The 21,491-nt window shown below is 46.8% G+C and overlaps 1 protein-coding gene across 3 annotated transcripts in view; it reads right to left on the bottom strand.

The window, feature by feature from the left end:
- Positions 1-21,491, bottom strand: part of macrod2 (mono-ADP ribosylhydrolase 2) — a 562,649-nt gene that overhangs the window by 387,096 nt on the left and 154,062 nt on the right. For all 3 annotated transcript variants that reach the window (XM_035400443.1, XM_035400444.1, XM_035400445.1), the window contains exon 4: positions 16,830-16,859. In XM_035400443.1, the coding sequence (XP_035256334.1) occupies positions 16,830-16,859 (30 nt within the window). The remainder of the gene's footprint in view (positions 1-16,829; positions 16,860-21,491) is intronic.

The raw sequence follows: 21,491 nt of genomic DNA, 5'->3' as shown, positions 1-21,491 counted from the left end.
GGCTGGATGTGCAGTATGCGTGTCAGGTACGCGAGTCACCGCAAGGTGCGCTTCTCTCCTCAATGCAAATCCATTTAAGGGAGGATCGCGCAAATAACAGGCACAGATATTACAAGAGCGGCTGATTATGTATTCCGTTGAATTTCCTAAAGTTCATGCAATTAACGAGGGTCGATTCCTGCATGCAATCTCTCAGCCTCTAAAGAACAAGCGTAAATCAGGTACAGGTCTCAAAGATGCAGAGAGAGAATCTTCGCAACAAGAATCACACTTTCAACACCCCGAACAAGACACCATCAAACGGTAGGCTGCAGGATAAGCAGCCATGCAATAATTAAGGCTGCGTGTTTGTCATGGAAAATACTGGCTAAAGTCATGGAACAGCCACGGCAAAGATGTAAAAAATCATAGAAAACTGGAAAAAAAAGAGAGGCAGAAATCATGGCTTTAAAATAATTATTTACTAACCAATATATTTCATTCACAGCAGCGGGAAATGATTGAAATAACGTGCGCCACTGCAACGATAGTAACAAATGCTTGCAGTTTCAAAAAATCAGTGGGCATTTACCATTAGTACAAAAACGAAGAGTAAATTTATTGATAGGCTGGTGCATTTAATTATCTCTGTCTTTTGCCTTAAACAGAACATTTTTAGAAACAGTGCGTGCTTAAATCACATTACTAAAATAATTATTTATTTCTTAAATGTTAGATCTGGTACGTCGTAGCCGGCATTGTGAAGTTTGAGTCTTTGATGGAGCTCCTGTTCTCAATGACGACGTTACCGTAGGTACAGAAGAAGGAGAAAGCAGCATCAAGACTGCTGACAGAGGCCGCCAAACATTAGATAGCAACAAGCGACTGCATTATAGTTACCATCCAAAACTGCCGAAATAGACAAAAACAGACAAAAGTCATCTGTGACTTCTGTGACACACCCCCGGCCATTGAAATGCTTTCTCTTTCGGGATAAACAAAATAGGACCGAGAATCTCCCAAACAATGTTCCCATTCCATCCCGGCAATAGTCACGCTCCTTGCAACATCACACTCTCTTGCATCTGGATTGATTCAATCGACAATTTAAGTTTCTTTTTTTTATAGTGCATTTTAAACTCTTCTTCATACGCAAAATGTGCTGATTGTGTAAATAGCAGTAACCTAGCAGTAGTAAATACCACATTAATTTCACACAGACTGCGTATACACCAACATACCCTCGTAAAGCCACAATTTGTGGCATAAGTTTTATGTACGTACATCTGGCCTACTGCCTCTCTAGCAGCTGTTCACGTATGGAACGCGAAATACTGTATTGAGCTAGCTAATGGTTAGCAGCTTGCTAAAGGAGAAGAAGTGAATCATAGCTTCAGCTGACATCCGGCCACACTTTAACGTGCACACATATTTGTCGAACTACACAACGCAGTTGTGTGGTGGTGACCGTTACGGACAAAGCCGTGTCAGAAGAGACGCCTGGACAGGGGCGTCGCAGTGGGGGGAAAAGTGGGACCGACTACCCAGGGCCCGAATGGGGGGAGGGCCCTCGAAAAGCCTGGAATGATGCGTGAGAGACATGGATCAAGAGAGGAAGGGGGCCGACAGAGACTGCTTATTTACAGGGCCCAGAATTTTGTGCTACAGCCCTGCGCCTGGACTCTTTGTGCACAAATGTGTTTAGCAATCTTATTAACATCTTGCCAGCATAAATTGTAAACTGTGTTTGTGCAACTGTGTTTGGGGAAGGAGTTTGTGGGATACGCAACCTGCATGTACGCAGATATATTTTTTAAATGACTTAATTAGGCTATATTAAACCGCGCATTAAATTGTGTTTAACTCTTTTGTTTTAACGAGGGAAAAATACGAAACTCTCACGCTTTGATCAGCTGGAAACTGGCAAACGAAGCACGGCCAGTACCAAGCGAGTATTTCAGGAGGGGTTGCCAGGAGGCGCAAGCACTGCTTAGAATGCAATAGGGGGGATTTGCATCTGAATGTTTTAAATAGTAGGTGAAGTGAAATACCACCTTCTATTCTGTTATTTGTTAATTGTCTTGTTTAATGTATAATATAGCAGTGTTGTGTCTTCTGTTAAAATTGTTGTTGTTTGTACTTTTATGTCCATTATGTACTAATTGATTAAATGGGTTGTTGGGTTGTTGGCTACAGCTATTTAAGGAGCTCTTCAGGGAAGAGAGTGTTCAACCACTGTAGGTAAAACATTGTATATAGGGTCTGACGTTGACATAGCCTACTACTTTGTTTTAGTACTATTATTTTTAGTTATTATTTTTCTATTGCTTGTTTTTTTTTTTTTTTTTCGTAAAAACTGCACTGTATATATTCTTCATAGGGTTAGCACCTGCTGTAAATAAACCACTGGTGTTCCTCAACCGAGTCTCTGCTGCTTTAAAAAAGCCTCCAGCTGCCAGTGCACCCTAACAGTGACAGTATGTACTGTAGAGCTAGTTAGTAAGGTACCATGTAATTAGAATTATGTCTTTGGGAAACAAGTCAAGTTTGGAGCACTTGGTCCTTCAATGCTACGACTTTTTTCCACAAAGGTCAAAACGGAACGTTTCCATAAACGTTATTAGGTCTTGAGCTGGAGAATTGCCAGAGGACCGTACGGCATGTTGACTCTGGCTCTGCATGTGCGAAAACTGGCAAAATGTGCGAAAACAGTTACTGTCTGACACAAACGTACCCTCGTGCACACGCACACGAACACAGACCTCTGCGCTACAGCTTCTCTCCTGCTACCTCATTGGACACATGTTAGCACGTTCCCACCAGGCTGGCCTTTTCACTGAGAGCCCTGACAGCAAACTCACCACTTTGCTTTTTAGCTTGATACCTGGTGTGGGGTCTGCTTGCTCAAATCCCACTGAGCGCCACCATTACCCTTAATATCACAGCTCAGCTGTTGCAGCACTTCATGTTTGGTCTTTTTTACCTTGTGATAAATGATAGCCATGAACTCTGAGTCTGCCTTTTGTACCCACAATGCACTACGTCCACCTCCACCATTTGCTTGGCACAGCCTCGCAGACAGTATCCGGGACACTACAGATAACGCCACACATTAAATAAACAAATAAAATAGCCATCGGCTTCATCAGACGATAAACAACATTTTATAGTTCAGTAGAACCTTTTGAAGTTGTTCCTCATATACGAGACCTTGGGAGGGCACTTTAATGGCATCACGCAGTGCAAACAGAGGCTGTTCGGTGGCCGTGGGATCACAAGGCCGCTGTCGGGGGTTTACGTAGCAGGTGAAGGTCGACTTGTGTAAACGAGCCTGGATGTGTCATTCCACCATAAACCGTGTGAGCTCAGAGAGAGCCGCTACTGCGGAAACGCCAGGGGCGGAGCTTCTAACACGGGGGGGGGTGGGGTGGGTGGAGCCAAGTTTACCCGCCCAGCAGGTTGTGCCGGAGGCCCCTGCCAAGGGGCTCGTGTGATCCAACTGGAGGCAACGCCCGCATTTCGGTCTTCCTCATTTACCTGAAAGAATTATTTCCACTGCGGAAACAAACACAAAGTTCTCCAGTCCAAACGAATTCATCTGACAAAAAACGTTCACGGCACTCGAAAGCAGAGGCTGAACTTAAGGGTACATGTTCCTTTTAGTGACTGCATATTCATAAACAGTATCTCAAGGGATCTCAGGATCTCCTTAAATTAGATCCACTATAGGACCATAAAAGCTCACTTCTCAAGCCAAAGCTCATTTATACAGCCATTGGCACTGCCTGTTTCCTGCATAAGAGAACTTCTAACTGTCACCAGGGAGATCTGTTGATGTGTCAGTAAAACAAGTTCAAATAATCCGTCTACAGCGTGCCCATTATTTTCCGCTAAGTATTCTATACCAGCCATTTTAGATATGTTAATGAGAAGCTCAGCAAACAGATGTGGCACATTTCATTGCAGCATGGAAGCAAAGAGTGGCTTTTCTTTGGACTTTTCGTCTGGCTTCAATTAATCATCCCAGTAGAATAGTTCTTACATGCGCTATCCAAAGTCCAAGGCGAAAAACAGAATACAAATTGGTTAATTTTAATTACAAATGGCTTTTCCAGCAATAGACAAACAAACAAGCAAAAAAATAAACCAAAATGACTCAGAGGAAATTCGTAGGACACTCAATAAAATATTCCTCATGATATATGGCATTGTGACAATGCATCATATACAACACAAGCCAGATGGATGCAATAGCTTCTGTGTTTTGTTTGGCTTTAAGGAGCTGGCCACAATTTCAAATATTTTATCAGTTGACCACAAAGCCACCTGGACCGGGTTGAGAGGGGCAGGGAACCATCTCGCAAAAAAGATGGGTTTTTTTTCCCTTTTCCCCAGATAAAACAGCAGTCAGTTTATCTAAAGTATGTGTGAAGTCTGTATCACAAAGACAGTACACATATATTCTTACACAGTTTTTCATGGGAGAAAAGAAAAGAGTATCGCTGTTTTAAAAAGTGATAGCACACCTTTATCTGCTTTTAAAAGGTCTCTGTCCCTGTCATCTTTTCTCCATCCATCTCTCTCTCTCTCTCTCGCTCTCCCCCATCTCCATCTCCCTCAGCGTTCTCTCTCTCTCCCACGGCTCGCTCTCTCTCTCTCCCACGGCACTCTCTCTCTCTCTCTCTCCCACAGCGCACTCTCTCTCTCTCTCTCTCTCTCTCTCTCCCACAGCGCTCTCTCTCTCTCTCTCTCTCTCTCTCTCTCTCTCTCTCACACATGGCTCTCTCTCTCTCTCTCTCTCTCCCTCAGAGCTCTCTCTCTCTCCCACAGCGCTCTCTCTCTCCCACAGCACTCTCTCTCTCTCTCACTCTCTCCGTCGAGCTCGCTCCCACACTGTCTCCGTCAGACTTCCAGAAAGCCCTCCAGAATGGTGTTTACACACAGTGTGTAGAATGCGCTGGTGATAATGAAGTGTCTGCTGAGGAGGATTAGTAGGGGAGGCCGGAGGCGTTCCCCGCAGTCTAAGACCGGGCCTCTGTGGGAAGAGGTACGGTGCGGCTCTCTTCCTCCAGCGGGACGCCGAAACCGGCTCCGCTCACGGGGGTCCACGTCTCCCCAACACCTGCCTCCCCCCCCCGACTCTGATAAGCGCCCCCCCCCCCCCTTCAGCAGGATAGGAGCAATACAGTGTCTGTGTCCCTGGAGATGTCCTTCACAAAGAGGAGACATGAAAAACAAAAACGGCTTTTCTCTCTCTCTCTCTCTCTCTCTCTCTCTCTCTCTCTCTCTTTCTATCTATCTCTCAAATTCAAATTTGAAATGCTTTATTGGCATCAAATACATAAATATTGTAAATATTGTAAGTGTACATACTATACTATAAATACAGAAATATATTAGAACATGAATATAAATTGAACCTCTCTCTCTCTCTCTCCCCCTCCAGCTCTCTAGCTCTCTCTCCCACAGTGCTCTCTCTCTCTCTCTTTTATCATCATCATCTCTTCAGTCCTAGAACAACACCGCGACTGAAGAGATGAAAAACATTTGACAGTTGGCGGCTGGTTTGCTAAAGGCCACTGCCCATCTGCACTTGTAAGTGTCAGGGCCGTGTCACGGCCTACAGCCTCCTCTCTCCACTTCCTGTTGCCCCCTCCCGGGCTGTATTCTCTCCCCCACCCAGGGGACAGCACCATGTCATAGTACTACAGCTGGAGTAAAAACTACAGAACTCTTCTATCAAAATATCTTTCCTTTATCAGAAAGAATATTTCCCTCATTTAAATTCATGAGCGAAACACACACGCGCACGCAAGCACACGTACAAACCAACAAAGAAATAACGTAAATAAGTTTTTTGTGCTGTTCAACACAACATTCTCAGCTAGCATCCTCCAATGTGGCAGTGCCATACCTATGGCGTAGAACCAATTCCATTAACGAAAAATCATGAATCAGAAATAATATCGCACATTATCCAGGTGATGGAAACAACCAAAGGGCTGCTCTGGTCAATGAGCGGAGGATGTCAGGTTGGATTATGCTGTTCTCCAGAGCCACAGGCATGAAAATGCAAACTGACCCCTCAGTCAACTGACAGCACTGGTCACACGCTGTCTTCTCCTCCACAGCTCCAACAGAACCTCATCCTCTCGTCCCCCAGGTGAAAGAGTCACACTGAACAGGGGTCCTCTAAATAAATCCTCTCTGACGTTAGGTTGGCCAGCGTCCTAGGCACAAACCTCAGCCGCCTGACCCAGAAATACTGATGCATTGTGTGGGGATCTGGTGCGTGCTGCCCGGTTATAATCCAGTTAGTACTGTGGGGTTAGAGCATTTCTCAAACACTGACCACCGCCAACTGAGCGAGCTTCACCTTCACAAGACAAAACTCGGTGCCAGGAAAGGGCGGGGCCTTATCAAAGAGGGAGGAGCCTGTCACAGCAGCGACAAACAGGTCCCAGTCAGGCCACTGCGTTGCACGGTAACAGCAACGAGCAGAGCGCCACAGAATGTCATAAGCGTGCAGCCACGTCATTACAGAGGACAGCGATGCAGAGTATGTTTGAGGAGTGGACTAGGTCTGAAAACCGAAGATAAAAAACTGTCACATTAGTCTTGAATATCTTATTCCCTCTACCTCAAAAGCAAATAGCCATCCACTGTGAAAATAATAACAATAAGAAGAAAAATGAATAAACGTTGCATAACTCATAGTCTTAAGTGTATAAAACAAATGAACAAACAAATCAATTTTTGCCCTTCAAAGAGGTTTTCTTCACATTAAAGACAGATTGCAGTTTGCCTGACCGACTGTAAAATTTAAATCTTTGGGTCAATACTGTCACCTTACAGTGGCCCTGGGTTTGAATGCCTATCTGTGTGGAGTTTGCATGTTTTCCCCGTGTCCACGTGGGTTTCCTCCTGGTACTCTGGTTTCCTCCCACAGTCCAAAGACATGCAGGCTAGGCTAATTGGAGGCCATAAGTATGACAGTCTGAGTGAATGGTGAGTGTGCCCGGTATGGATTGGCAACCTGTCTAGGGTGTTCCTGCTCTCACCCAATGAATGTTGGGATAGACTCCACCCCCACCACCTGACCAGGAATATGTGGGTTGGATAATGGATGGACAGACTATGCAAAGGCTTTCCAAGGGATTGTTCGCATAGATTTTGCAAATCAATTAAGCCCAAGTAACAGCACATTAACCAGAGTACGCTAACTATTATGATACATTGACCTTGGTAAAAGAACAACTCATATGTTCTGCACTCTCCTTTATTGGATAGGTGACCTATTGAAAGAACATTTTGATGAATAACAGTGAATAATGATGAATTGATGAATAATAATGAATAATGAATAAATGCAATCAATCATGGCACAACAGTGACACTGAAATGCCTGTTTTGCATGTGCTCGCTGGAAAACCAAGCAGATTTGGGGATATATACCCAGGCTTATAAAACCAAAACTCTAGAAAAGTTACAATTTTAAATAGTGATTATATTCCAATAGTCCACTAAACTGACAGGTAATGGGAAAAAATAATCTCTGCTCATGCATTAGCTGTCTGCAAGACTGCTTTACTTAAATGCCTATAGAGTTCATGCGATGCCACTGACTGCCTGATGGCACGATTGCTGTTAGCATTATTTAGGCGACGACGTGCGATTTATGCGAAGAGACAGAAACGAATGAATCGCCGGCTGTGGAAGGGACACAACGCTTCTCTTTAGACTGAAAGCCATCGAAAGGCTTTTTTTTTTAACCTACCCAGCGGCGCAAAACCCTTCCCTCAACTCAACTGGAGGTGAATCCACGGGGAAATGTTTAATATGTGCGAATACCGGTCATCGCGGTTCCGAAACAGGGCCCAGTTTGTCTCGGGGTGTGTGCCCGTCCGGCGGCTCGCTCGTCACGCCCCGTCGGACGTTTTTGTGAAATCCTTGCAGGAGTTTACGGGCGCGGCGGCCTTCTTTACCTCTCTAATTGCACGAAAAACAAAAAAAGGCAAAACAAAATATGCTCCAGCACTCGCTAAATTGAGTTACGTTTTTTTTTTGTTTTTTTTCCAAATAGTTGTTGCACAGTACGTATGATGTCTAGAGTATGAGTATTAAGATGCGAAAGCACAATTCCAGAGTTTACTTTAGTCAAAGCAAGTTTTTACATTCAGCTGAAGGGTCCCACAGAGCACAGCTTTCTCTTATTGAATGTTAATAAAACAAACCTGACACTCCCCCCCCCGCCCCCCCCCCCCCCCCGCCCCAACCGCCTACATTGCTGGAATGGATCGACTGGCACATGTGTCTGGAAAGTTAATGATTGTGTGGTTTTTTTTTGGGGGGGGGGGGGGGGGGGAGATGGGGTTGGGGTATGGCAGGAAGCTCAGAAAAAGCTCACACTTGCAGCATGTGCTGCTACTCAACGTGACACACTGGAGCCAAAGACAAATCTCGCAGCTCTGCTTAAAAGAAGCCAACGGTATCTGAGCAACATGGCCACTTTCCAGTTTCCAGTAGAACGGACGTCAGTTTGTTGGATGAGAAGCCTGGGGGAGAAGGTTCTACCTCCGAACTGAAATGTACAAAAAGACCGTTTCCGTCTGAGGGCCGGTCTGGGACGGCCTTTCAACGTCAGCCGTTTATGGGTACGTCTGAAAAATGACACACTGTCCCAAATTCCGCGCATCGTCTTCACTGACAGGCCAGGCCAGATCAATATCACTTCTGCCGTCGACACCCGCATCATTGGATTAGTCACTATGCTATGTCTGCCAGTCACTGGGAGGCGTAATAAACAATAGTTTCCTAGCTGGCCTTAATACAGCCTCTCATTGACAGGACTGTCAGTGACATCATTCATCTTAGCACTGCTGTTCCACGTAAATGGATGCCCAGAATAGCTTGATCAACCCCGTCCTCACTGCACAAAGGAACAGCCGCCTTGAACACTTCGTCCGTACGTTCATTCAAGGAGCAAGCACGGACTTTCACTACATGTGTACTATTTTGAGATATGTAAATATGCAGAGATGAGACAAAGTAGTAGGCCTCCTTAAGGCAAAAGCTATTGATCCTCCTGGTATGTTCAGAGACCAGCTACATCAGATATCTTTGCTTCGCTTCACTTTCATGTTAGATTAAAAAAAATTTTTTTTTACATATATATATATATGTGAGTGTGAGTGTCTGCGTGAGACCTGCAGATGCACTTTTGAATTTGAGATAAGTTTTGCAGGTTTTGCAGTCTTTCAGGGAATGGCAGACATGGCATCAGGTGGTGCAGGATCAGACTCCTCCACTTCAATAACCCAGAGGCTGGGGTTCAGGGAATGTGTAATTTTCTCTGTATGCTCAATAAAATATCCTCCTCCTGTGAAGTTTCCCACAGTTCCATCCTGGGTCCACCTGAGTCCAGATCACAAGTGCATTGTATGCTGACACATCTATGGTATTGCACAAGAAGACCAAAGGCCAGCGGGCTGTCATCCGCTTACAGTACAGCTGTGTATTCCGGTAAGCTTATCAAGGTTGTCCACTCCTCCAGTGCTTCCCCTATGACTTCAGGGCCAGGAATGTACAGACATGGCATGCACTCCACCCAGACATCTCACACAACCCTAATGGCAGCCAGTTTGTCTTTCTCACATTGAGAAGTTGTAGTTGGCCACGCGAGCTGTCCGTGGCTTTCTCTCTGCGCATGCGTATGATTGGGTCTCCTCCGCAGCTGGCGGCTGCAGTATGAAAAGAAGCAGCTGGTGGGCAGCGTGAGTTTCATAGAAGAACTGTGAGTTGTCTTCACTCTCCCGAGCTCACAGCAGGCGGCGTATATGAGCACGCTTGTACGTAGTTCCTGAATTGGACATTTGGGTGTGGGGTGCAAATTTAGGGTGTAATGGAAGATGACAAATAAAAAAATTAAATAATAAAGAAATCGGCAGTACCCCAGGGTAAGGGAGGGTTGAGACACCTGGGACCTGGGAGTCCTCCTCTGACTCAGGCCTGTGCAAACCCTGGCTTGTGGTCTGCGGCATGAGGAGAATCTGCTGGGGACGTAACGTGCCTCTCTGCACGGCTGCACCAGGGCAGCCGTAAACACACGGGCATTCCCAGCGCGGAGCCAAGCATTGACCAATCAAACCAAAATGAATCATCTGGGAAGCACACAAAAGAATCTAGGTAAATAAAAAAAATAAATAAATCATAGACTTCATCTGCCGGTGGATTTTAATGAGTTAAACTCGCAGTAAGATCACCGTATGGGTTCTGCCAGTGGATTTTAATGAGTTAAACCCGCAGTAAGCTCACCATATGGGTTATGTCTTGTGCATAATCCAGAGAATGCATAAGGGGTAAAGTGCCTAGCGAATGATGGAAGATGCTCAAATCATGGAGTTGCTACATTTTCTTCATTTCATCGTGTCCAGAGCCAGAAGTGAAACAAGAGGCTAATGGAAGCTTGGCTTTAGCCTCATAAACATACACAGATTTCCACACTGGCATCAGATTGTCCCCACTGTTCATACAGCAGAATGATGATGATGATGATGATGATGATTATTATTACTATTATTATTAGTAGTAGTAGTAGTAGTATTATGGTGATGATAAAGATGTAAAGATGTTTTTTGCTTTTAAAATTAAAATAAATAAATAAAAACATAATAATGATAGTAAGAAGAAGAATCGTCATCAACATCCTCATCTTCATCATCATCGTCGTCATCCTGAGAATCCACACTTTGCCTTCATTTTGAAAGACTAATCTGGCCTGAGCACAAGATGCTGTTATAGATACTGTACGACAGGGGAATTACACTTAAGAGCAGATCAAACAAAGAGTGCTGTTTGCATTTATGGCCTCTGAACTTGCATCAAAGATACAAATGGACAAGTGAGGCAGCAATGAGAGCCAGCAGAACAGATGGGATGGCAGCACTAATAAGAATTACACGCTTTCCACATTGCTGAACATTCCTCGGATTAATCTTCAGACAGGGGGAAGAAGGCTTTTAAAGCACAAACACAGGTAGTGTGCCAGCCAGAGGAATTAGTAGTCCTTTAATTCTATCTGAAAGCAAGGCCTCAGAGGGAAAAGACAGCACGTAGATGGAAAAACATTAGTGTTCACCGGGGTTTGTTATTTTCATTTATTATTTTATGTTATCCCCCTGGGATAAAGGCATTCCATTGCATATTGATTATTTATTATTGTTGCCCTTTGTTCAATTACATCCACCGACCTCTCGGCTCAAATAGCAAAGGAGAGGACAGAAGGGGGTCACAGCCATGATAGAGGCAGTTGAAACACACACACACACACACTCTCTCTCTCTCTCTCTCTCTCTCTCATACACACACATACTCTCTCATTCATACACACACTCTCTCTCTTTTGCTCTCTCTCACACACACAAACACACACACAATCATGAGTGAGGGCATGCTTAGACAAATCCCAGTTCCACCCCCTGCCCCCTAACTCTTCAGTTACTGAATAAACAATCTTGGGGAAGACTGACGGAGAGAATGGCAGCGAGGCAAATTTAGAGCTTACAGAGCTACAGAACTACAGGAGTTTTTAAAAGTCAGATCAGCCACATATTATCAATAGTATAAATCACAACTTTCATAAACAATGAGGAAACCACTGTGTTTAGAAGAGTGCAGCAGATGAAGTGTCAAGTATCAGTGCATCAATAAGCAATTCAAAGTGTGATTAAAAACTATTGCTTTTGCGGCCCTGCGTCAGTTCTTCTCCTTTTCTCTCTTCAGCCTCAAACAAACATTTTAATGCCATCCACCTGCACGACCTACAGACCTCATCGCCTTTGCTGCGATGGAACTTTGTGCATCATGCGGGCGAGTCAACTCCACCACCACAGAAGAAGAATGAGTGTGCGGTGCAAGCACTGGAGGACAAAATAGCAATTATAACTGAGAGCTTTTGGAGATCCATCGCAACTTCCTGCGACTCAGTGAAGCATCGACGTTTATAATCATTAAGGCAGAATCGAGCACGTCACGGGCGAACCGTGCAACCGTAGCTGGCGACCGTTCGCGTTGCTTTCTGCCGCGTCGTTAAAGCTAAGGAGAGCGACTGTTTGCGGTCACGGTCCGACGACGAGAACGTTCGAGAATCCTGCCAGGGCTTCGAGGAGAGACTGCGAAGCGAGCGAGCGTTTTGTTTGGGTGGTCTCGTTAAAGAGGCGTGCTAAATGGAGCCCGGTTATGTTTAGAATGCTAATGAGCCCTTTCCCGCCCGAATAAAGACATCAAAGACCGTGCTACCGGGACTGAGCCTGCCTGCCAGTGGAGCGAGAGCTTGAAGCAGCGCAGCAAGGCCCTTATTTTTAGCAGTTTGCGTCAATGTCCCATCCCCATATCGAAACGTCACATCATCTCCACCCAGTACACGCGTAATTATGTTCAAATGTGAACCGCACCATTTAAAATGCATCTGGTATAGCGGCATGCTATTCTTGCCAACACCTCTCCGAAACGTGCGTGCTTTCCCACTTTGATACATTTACGTTTGTAGCCTAAAAGAGCTTTCTCTGTCTTCTGAATAAAAATCACCCTGAAATAACTACGATGCATATGTAGAGTATTTTCCCCCAATAGACTTTCTGCTAGTCAGCAATGATCTTCAATCTCAATGCTGGCAGGCATCTTGAAATAACATCAAAGTCACACCGTGTTCAGTGGTATGAATATTCCCACTTTAAGAGTCAAAGAGGGAATTACATCGGAAGCGAAGCGTGCCAGTCGAACGTGCTACGTATAGCGCGCACTTTGCACACGCTCCATGCCTGACCACGGCCTGTGTAACAGCTGTGATCCGCTGTCATGGCTGTCGAGAGGAAGCGAGCTCCGTGCCACTTCTGTTCCGTGTCCAATGCAATTCCGGAGCGCTTCAAATTCTAAGAAGCCAATGCAGAAACGAATAATCTTTTTATTTGTTCTGGAATTTGCATAGCTACATTGTCTGAGATATAATGAACGATTGTTATATAACAAAAATGAAAAAGAAAATTCTGTTCCTGGTACAAAAGAGGAAAGGACATGACCACGCCTGCGTTTCTCCAAGGAAAAGAACAATTTTGAGTACCCACTGTGCTGCCATTCAAATAAACAAGATAAAACGCAACAGAACATCAGATAGCGGACTCACCCAACCATAAGTCCATAATTACCGTCTGACCACAAACACACACACACTTATCTAACCTTATAATGTTCAAATTTCAAGAACGTGTAACTTTCTGTTGATTTTAGCAGAAGCGTGTCGCATTTGGTAAGAAGCTAATAGAACATTCTGTTCAGACAGGATTAAATCGGATAAAGAAAAGAAGCGGTTATTCAATTAGCGAAACGTCCTCGCGCACCTAATTTTGCGGCGGTAAGGAACACGATGACCGCGCGCTTTCACGGAACGCAGCCCCACCACGTACCCGCCACATTGTCTCACCGCACACTGTCTCACCACACACTGTCTCACCGCCACACTGTCTCACCGCACACTGTCTCACCGCCACACTGTCTCACCGCACACTGTCTCACCGCCACACTGTCTCACCGCCACACTGTCTCACCGCCACGATGTCTCACCGCACACTGTCTCACCGTACACTGTCTCACCGCACACGGCACCGCCACACTGTCTCACCGCACACGGCACCGCCACACTGTCTCACCGCCACACTGTCTCACCGCACACTGTCTCACCGCACACTGTCTCACTGCACACGGCACCGCACACTGTCTCACCGCCACACTGTCTCACCGCACACGACACCGCACACTGTCTCACCACACACTATCTCACCGCCACACTGTCTCACCGCACATGGCACCGCACACTGTCTCACCGCCACACTGTCTCACCGCACACGACACCGCACACTGTCTCACCGCACACTGTCTCACTGCACACGGCACCGCACACTGTCTCACCGCCACACTGTCTCACCGCACACGACACCGCACACTGTCTCACCGCACACGACACCGCACACTGTCTCACCGCCACATTGTCTCACCGCACACTGTCTCACCGCACACTGTCTCACCGCCACATTGTCTCACCGCACACTGTCTCACCGCCACACTGTCTCACCGCCACACTGTCTCACCGCACACTGTCTCACCGCCACACTGTCTCACCGCACACTGTCTCACTGCACACTGTCTCACCGCCACACTGTCTCACCGCACACTGTCTCACCGCACACTGTCTCACCGCCACACTGTCTCACCGCACACGGCACCGCACACTGTCTCACCGCCACGCTGTCTCACCGCACACTGTCTCACCGCCACACTGTCTCACCGCCACGCTGTCTCACCGCACACTGTCTCACCGCCACACTGTCTCACCGCCACACTGTCTCACCGCACACGACACCGCACACTGTCTCACCGCACACGGCACCGCACACTGTCTCACCGCCACACTGTCTCACCACACACGACACCGCACACTGTCTCACCGCCACACTGTCTCACCGCACACGGCACCGCACAGGAGTAAAGGCAGCGGACTGTGGAGTAACAGAGAGCAAATCTCCTCCAGTTTAACGCCACCAGATTTATTGCGGCTCGTTGACACGGAGGCCATTGTCTCCACCTCACGGAGGCTGGCAGAGTTCAAGAGGTACGGCACTGTCCTCGATTCCCCCAAGAAAGAGAGAAAAAAAACCTCTTCAGCGGAAAAAAAAAGCTGAAAAACACCAGAGATAAGGGAACGTCGCGGCTGTTCAGACGGATCCTCTGAAAACCGATCCCGAGATACGTCCTCAAGACAAGACGGAGGACGGAGGACGGAGGACGGAGGCCGCCCCTCCTCGAAAGGTCCGCGCGTGTTAAATTTTAAAAGAAGAGGAGGGGAGGTGGGAAAGAAAGAGAGAGGGGAAAGAAAACAGAACCACACGCATCACCCGGAGACTGATAAAGGAGGACAGATAAAGCCACCCTAAGCAAATGTAGCTTAAACAGCAAAGATAGAACGGCATTGTTTTCTTCCAGATAAAAAAAGGGTATTTCGGGCGCACTGCCAGAGAGGTCTGCAGGTGATAAAAGCTATGACCTTTCGCCACCCACAATGGCTTCTATCTCCACCCGTCCCTGTCCCCCCTCACCCCCCCCCTCTTCCCCAGTGATAGCTCCACTCCATACGTCTCTTCTGACAAACACGCGTATTTACACAAGATTGTCCTCACGCTCTGGCAAAGGACCCATTCTGTCACCTTCAGTTCATTGTCTTTTCTTGCCCCCCCCCCCCCCCCCCCCCAGGAGAAGATAGCCTGCAGAGGCGTATTAACACTGATGAACTGCTAGAGGAAAGATGTCAAGCTCGGATTCCCTCGCAGTGGCTGCTGCCGCGGCTGTCTGTTATTTTAAAGATCACTATCCTACAGAAGTGGGGGGAAAAAATCTTCTCTTCTCACGAACCAAAAGTATGTAAGTAACTGCTAGGTTCGTTTTAGAAACAATTAAGGAATCAAGCTGGTTGGGGGTTGATTGCCAAACATGCAAAACATACATAAGAAAGGCAGTTAGAAAAAAGGCTCTGCTTTTGTGCTGATATTCATCATTCTCTTAAATACACATTCACTGAGAACCTTCACCTCTTTCAGTCCAGTGTGATACCAGCAAGCCAGCACAACATCACTCTGAAAATATGTAAATAAAGCATGCCCTACATTACTTTGTGTTTGTAGGTGGAATGTAAAACATGGTCTCGACTTTCAGAGAAGCTGTTTGTTCACCTGCAGACGCCAGGAATAACACGCATTCTGATTCAACACGCAGACCTGAAAGGACTTGTGTTTACTCGGTCAGATACGCTGAAGGATAAGGAAAAGAAACTAGTATGTTTTTTTACGAAGAAAATGGTAGAAAAAGGAAACAGCTGGTTTGCTTTTAATGCGTTTCAAATACGCTAAACTTGTAGCAAGGAATATGAATTTGAAAAAAGAAAACGGTTGAACGATGGATTCTAGGAGAGGGGAATATGTCAACAGAGATGCCTCTCAAACGGAACTTTGCGTGGGGAGATGGCTTCTCTGTCACGACACGAGCGTGACCTCTGAACCCAATCGGAGCGCGGCTAAGGAATGATCTGCCAGCCCGCTCGGGCTCCTCTTTCACAGATGACGACGACGGCGGGCTTCGGAACGTACCGGAACAATCGCCAGGCTTCCGGGGGCTTAACCAAGCATCAGATCAGATAGTAATCACTGGGGAAAGACTGATTAGACACGGGTAGTCTTTCAGCTCCTCTGGACAGACTGCTAATTGTCTGCACAGACTGTGAAACAGCTCTCACAGATGGCCTGAGAGAGAAACCCTTGGTGAGCTGATCACAAAGATATATATATATATATAATATAAGAATGGGCCTGTCTGGTTATTTTACTGTGCCTTGACCCTGTTCAGTGCATTGCTCCAGATCAAAAGTGATGTTCTAATTGGGTTGATTCCCGGCCTAAGCCCGCCCCGACCCCACTCATCACACCAGCCCCCCCCCCCAAAGGCCCTGTGGAATGATTACTTCAATCATGTCATGGGGGCCTGGAAATATTCTGAAAGAGGACTGCTGGAGTGGGCGGTGGCACCATGATCGGTCCAGCCCTTTGGTACATCAGGTGCTATTTGCTCTGTCCAATCCCGTGACGGAATGCTGCACGAATGGCCACTCAGACAGCAGCGTGTTGGCTGGCTGCAGGCATTCTCGCCACCCTATCTTTTCCCATGAAAGATAAGCCAAACGGAACTAGCGCGTCTGACCAACTTAGCATTAAAAACAGCTAAACGCTGAGTCAACCGGCACACGAGCTTACCTCCGCCACCTCCCAGGAGACTGGAGTTTGCTGCAGGGAGAGAGAGAGAGAGAGAGAAAAAAAACAGATTAAAAGACGAGCAATAAAGTGGGCCACGCTTTACTTCCATGTTTTAGCAATGTGTCAAAAAATGAACAAAGGAAATTTCACAGCACACCGTGTAAGGCAAGCAGAGGTTTGCAGATAGGGTAGCATTTTATACTCTGCTGGATTGCATCATTGTCTTCTTTAGCTTTTCAGCCTATTAAATCGATGAATACCAGCATTGGCGATGTACAATAAAACAACAGAACACTTGGTGAAGTACTGAACTGTCGCTTCGTTGTTGCATCTGAATGCAAGGGTACAGAGCATTAGCAACCACTGAAGTACCCAGGAGGGTCTCTCTGACGGAATTTTCAAACCCGTGATAAACAACCAGGGTTCGGGGCTGTAGCACACGGCTCGAGAGCGTTTTCTTTCAAACGCAACCGTTTCCAGGGATATCTTACATAGATTCGTTTTTTGTTTTTTTTTCTCGACTGTGTATTAGCAGACTAGGAAACGGCATGCTAATTATTCTTCCTGCCCCTCTGTGACCTTCCAGAACAGTCCGCGACTCCAAAATTACAGGCGCGCAAAGAGCCGAGCTCAAAGGGTAACTTTAATTATTTCAGAAGATGCCATTAAAATAAGAAAAAAATAAAGAAGTATTATCAGCACCCAGGCCGGTCCTCTGTGGAAAGAGAAAGGATTAGCAGGGATTAAATTCTTACGGTTGATATGAGTGTTTCTGAGAGTGAAAAAAGAGCAGGTACACGTTTGGAGGAAAGATCAGCTGATGGGCGCTGGATGTCATTACAGCGAACTGAAGTCTTTTCCGTGAAAAATCTTACTTTTGAAGATTTGGGATTTTCCCTTTTCCCCCCCTGCACTTAATTGACCAGATCTTTTCATCCTAAAGTCAACAAAGATAATCTATCCAGTATTTTGTAGAGCAAAGCTATTATTTGGTAAAATTGCATAAGACTGTCGTGTTTTCACATGCACACACAATTGAATAATGCTTGTTTACAGTCCGAGCCAAGCCACAGAGAACAATTCATAATAGGCTAATATCTGGTATTCAAAAATAACCGACAAAAGGACTCCAGATTTTTTCTTTTGACCTTAGCCCTGTGGCTTTTGAAAGAGAAGGCCAGTGACTCCACACCTTCCAGCTATAGCACTGAGGGCCAGCTTTGCTCATAAGGCAAAGCAGATGCACGAACACGGGAGGAGGACAAAGAGAGCACATCGCTGATGAAACGGGAATTTGACAGAATGCAATCCAGGCTGAATAAACACAGATGTGTATGTGCGCGCGCACACCCACACACACACATACGTGCGTACAGACACACACACACATACGTGCGCACAGACACATACGCACACACACACACATGCAAGCACACAAGCATGCACACACGCACGCATGCACATGCAAGCGCGCAAGCAAAGACACACACACATGCAAATGCACACATGCACATGCACGCACACACACACACACACACACACACACGCATGCACCCATGCACGTCGCACGCACTCACACACAGGTACGACAGGCACTAGGCATGGCTAACGATGGATTTCAATCTAATGGAAATTTCTCTACAGCTCCCAGGCTGTTTATAATTGTTTATCAAGCGAAAGATTACTGCAATCCTCCGTTATCAAATCGGTTTCCCTCAAGATCAGCAAGTGTTAGACTTTAATTACACGATACTCCAAAGACTCAGATTATTTATTTATTCATTTACATATTTATTTATTTATTACAGATATTTATATTGTGCCATGAGCCTCTATTACGACTATTAATGTACAGAGAGAGATTTATTGACAGCATATTCAATTAAAAAATCAGCTAATGGCAGAGCATCACAATGTGTGGTTGATTGTACACGGCGGAGCTCCGTGTGAATTTCTGCAGCCTGCGATGATGACAGCGCACCCTACGACTCTCTGGGGCCGCGAAACGCAGCGTTCGCTGTATAATCACACCGGTGGCTAAAGACAAATCCCACCGAACAGTGTCACAGCACACAGCGAGATGCATTGTGGGAGCCTTGCAGACTCGGCGTTGGGTTTATCAGTTACGGGGGCCCTCAAGCCGAGCTCAGTTTTGAGGACCCCCCCCCCCAAACTCCTGGCAGTGTGCTGACACAGCAAAAAAATCTACAGCAGGTTGCGTAAATGCTGCCGTATTTGTCAAACCGTTGTGCTTTTCGAGCACACCAGCTCTCTCCCCCCCCTGGCTGAACCCCGAAATCTAGGACACCGGGATGACAATAAACGCACAATCCCCAAGACTGCTATAATGTGGGGATTGTAAAAAAAAGGTAACGGTAGTATATCCATTTCTTATCCGCAGGAAGCAGTTCTCAAGATAAAAAAACACGATTTACAGAACGTACCCTCACCCCCCCCTACTTATAGTTGTGGAGCTTGAAAACCATCTGGCGCTTTCACTTTTATAAACAGGGCGTGTGGATTAGGTTAATCTTCATCAAAACTTTGATCGAGGCTTACTGTTAAACATGGCGGCTTTGCTCGCACAAACCGAAAACGAATTATAACAGACCGGCACCGCGCGGGCGCGTCAAACTTTTGGGGCAGAGGCGGGAAAACCCAGGTTCAGAAAGCAAAATGCCCTCTCCAGCATTTTGTTTCAATCGCCTGGATTTGCCAATTAGCGCCATTCTTCAGCCTGGAGGCAGAGCTAATTAGCGGAATCAGCCGGCCGAGTTCACGGGTGGAAGGAACACGTGGGCCGGGACTGTTACCTCCTGACCCCGGACTCTCCGCCCCTGCCTCGGCGTAGCCTGCTGGAAACGGCGTGTGATTTAATTCCGTGCTGACTCCGCAGCTGTCCCCGTGCCTGCCGGGCCTGACCTAGCGTCTCCGCGCGGGGGAAACCCCCGCGGCCCTATTTAAACGCACCCAGACAGCGGACGCTTTGTAAGGAAGTGAAAAGAGAACAATAGGACAACAGGTCGCCGATCTATGCTCGCGAGGCTATGAAGGGACAGTGCTCCGATCCGTTCCAGGTCTTACTATTAACCGGGGAGTGCAAAAAGCTACAGGTGGTTTGCACAGTCAGGATCCTCACTGAGGTGAAGCAACAGGCTTAAACTCCGTTATTTTAACATGACGGCAATGCAAAAATAAATGAATTAACTCACGAATTATTTCATTAATTTAAAACCCTGTACTGCAGTTCACCCTGTTCCACAGTGGCTTAATGACCTGACATTAGAGAAATATGCTTTGTGCGTAATTTCCCCCATTTCCTCGCTAAGTAATCAGGAAATCACGTGCGCAACAAAATCCGACTCCTTCGTGCAATCACGGAAGGGACACTCCCACGTCTGTGACATCACAGCGTTCCGTTCTGGCTGAGCACCTCACGGACGAATCACACAGTCCGTTTACACAGCTGGACATGGCTGAAAGAGTTCAGGCTCAAGTGTCGTTCTCCGGGGTACAATCGCAGGACCCCGAGCTGGGAATCGAACCAACAGCCATTGACTTACAAACCCAGTTCCACAACCGTTACACAGCAGCAACGGACACTGGCTGCCAGGACCAGGGAGGGGGTATGGGGGGGTGAGGAGGGCACAGAGACCGGCGGTGTCATTTCGCCGGGGAAGCTGATGACCGTGTGGCAGGGGAGAGAAAGCCCGGCTCTTCTCCTTCCTTCTGACGCTCTCCCTCTTCCCCCCGCTTTGTGGCGTGAGCCACCCCTTTCATCTCTGCCTGCACACACTGCGGCCCCCTTGTTACACACCTACACACCTTTTACCGGCCTACACAGCCAGCAAAAACAAGACTCGGCTTTCAGCAAGATATCAAGGGGCACATTAAATACACCCCCCCCCCCCCCCCCCCCCACCCCTTCAAAAAAAGGACCGGCTTTTATGATCCTTTTAGTAAAAAAAAAAGGGGGGCGAACAGAATCAAATGAGAAACAGCAGCACATAAAAGAGCGCCGCACATGTGTTTCGGAAGACCAAGGTCACTGACCGGCGGATTTGAAGTGCAGCGGACAGTATGTTACAGCAAAGACAACACTGCGTGATCGCAGCAGCATTGAATACGCGCAAATTAGCTGGAGACAATGAGAAATATCCACACTGTCGTAATGACGCATTAAGGCATCTCTACCAATTCACCAATTCATGTCACAGCGCACTTTATATTTTCTGTCAGCGCCTGAATTCGGGCTCCTTCCTGTCGATCAACGAATCGTAGCCTTTGGATTGGATTGGACGGCGGGTTCCGCCGTGGGAAAAGCCTGCATCTTCCCCAGCAGCCGGGCCACATAATGAACAGTCTGCGCTGGACAGTCATCTGCAGCGCTGGTTCCGCGGTGGAGGACACCCACGCGGCGGGCGACGTTGTTTTTCTCAGCGTTCAGCCGGGTTTAAAGCCGGGGTTCATCCAGCAGCTAAGCGAATGTCTCCAAAAACAACACCGTTCCTCTTTCAGCCTTCGCCAAACCCTTTCCCCCCTCCGGGCCACAGAGGATCACCATGTCTTCAAACAAGGAGGGAAAATGTAATTAGACCAACAAAAAATATAATTAGAGGAAAAGATAAAGAGCTCGAGTCCTTGTTTGTACTTTTTTTATGC

This window comes from Anguilla anguilla, chromosome 18, assembly GCF_013347855.1.
Source record: "Anguilla anguilla isolate fAngAng1 chromosome 18, fAngAng1.pri, whole genome shotgun sequence".
Classification (NCBI taxonomy): Eukaryota; Metazoa; Chordata; class Actinopteri; order Anguilliformes; family Anguillidae; genus Anguilla; species Anguilla anguilla.
This window is presented reverse-complemented; position numbering and strand designations above follow the sequence as displayed.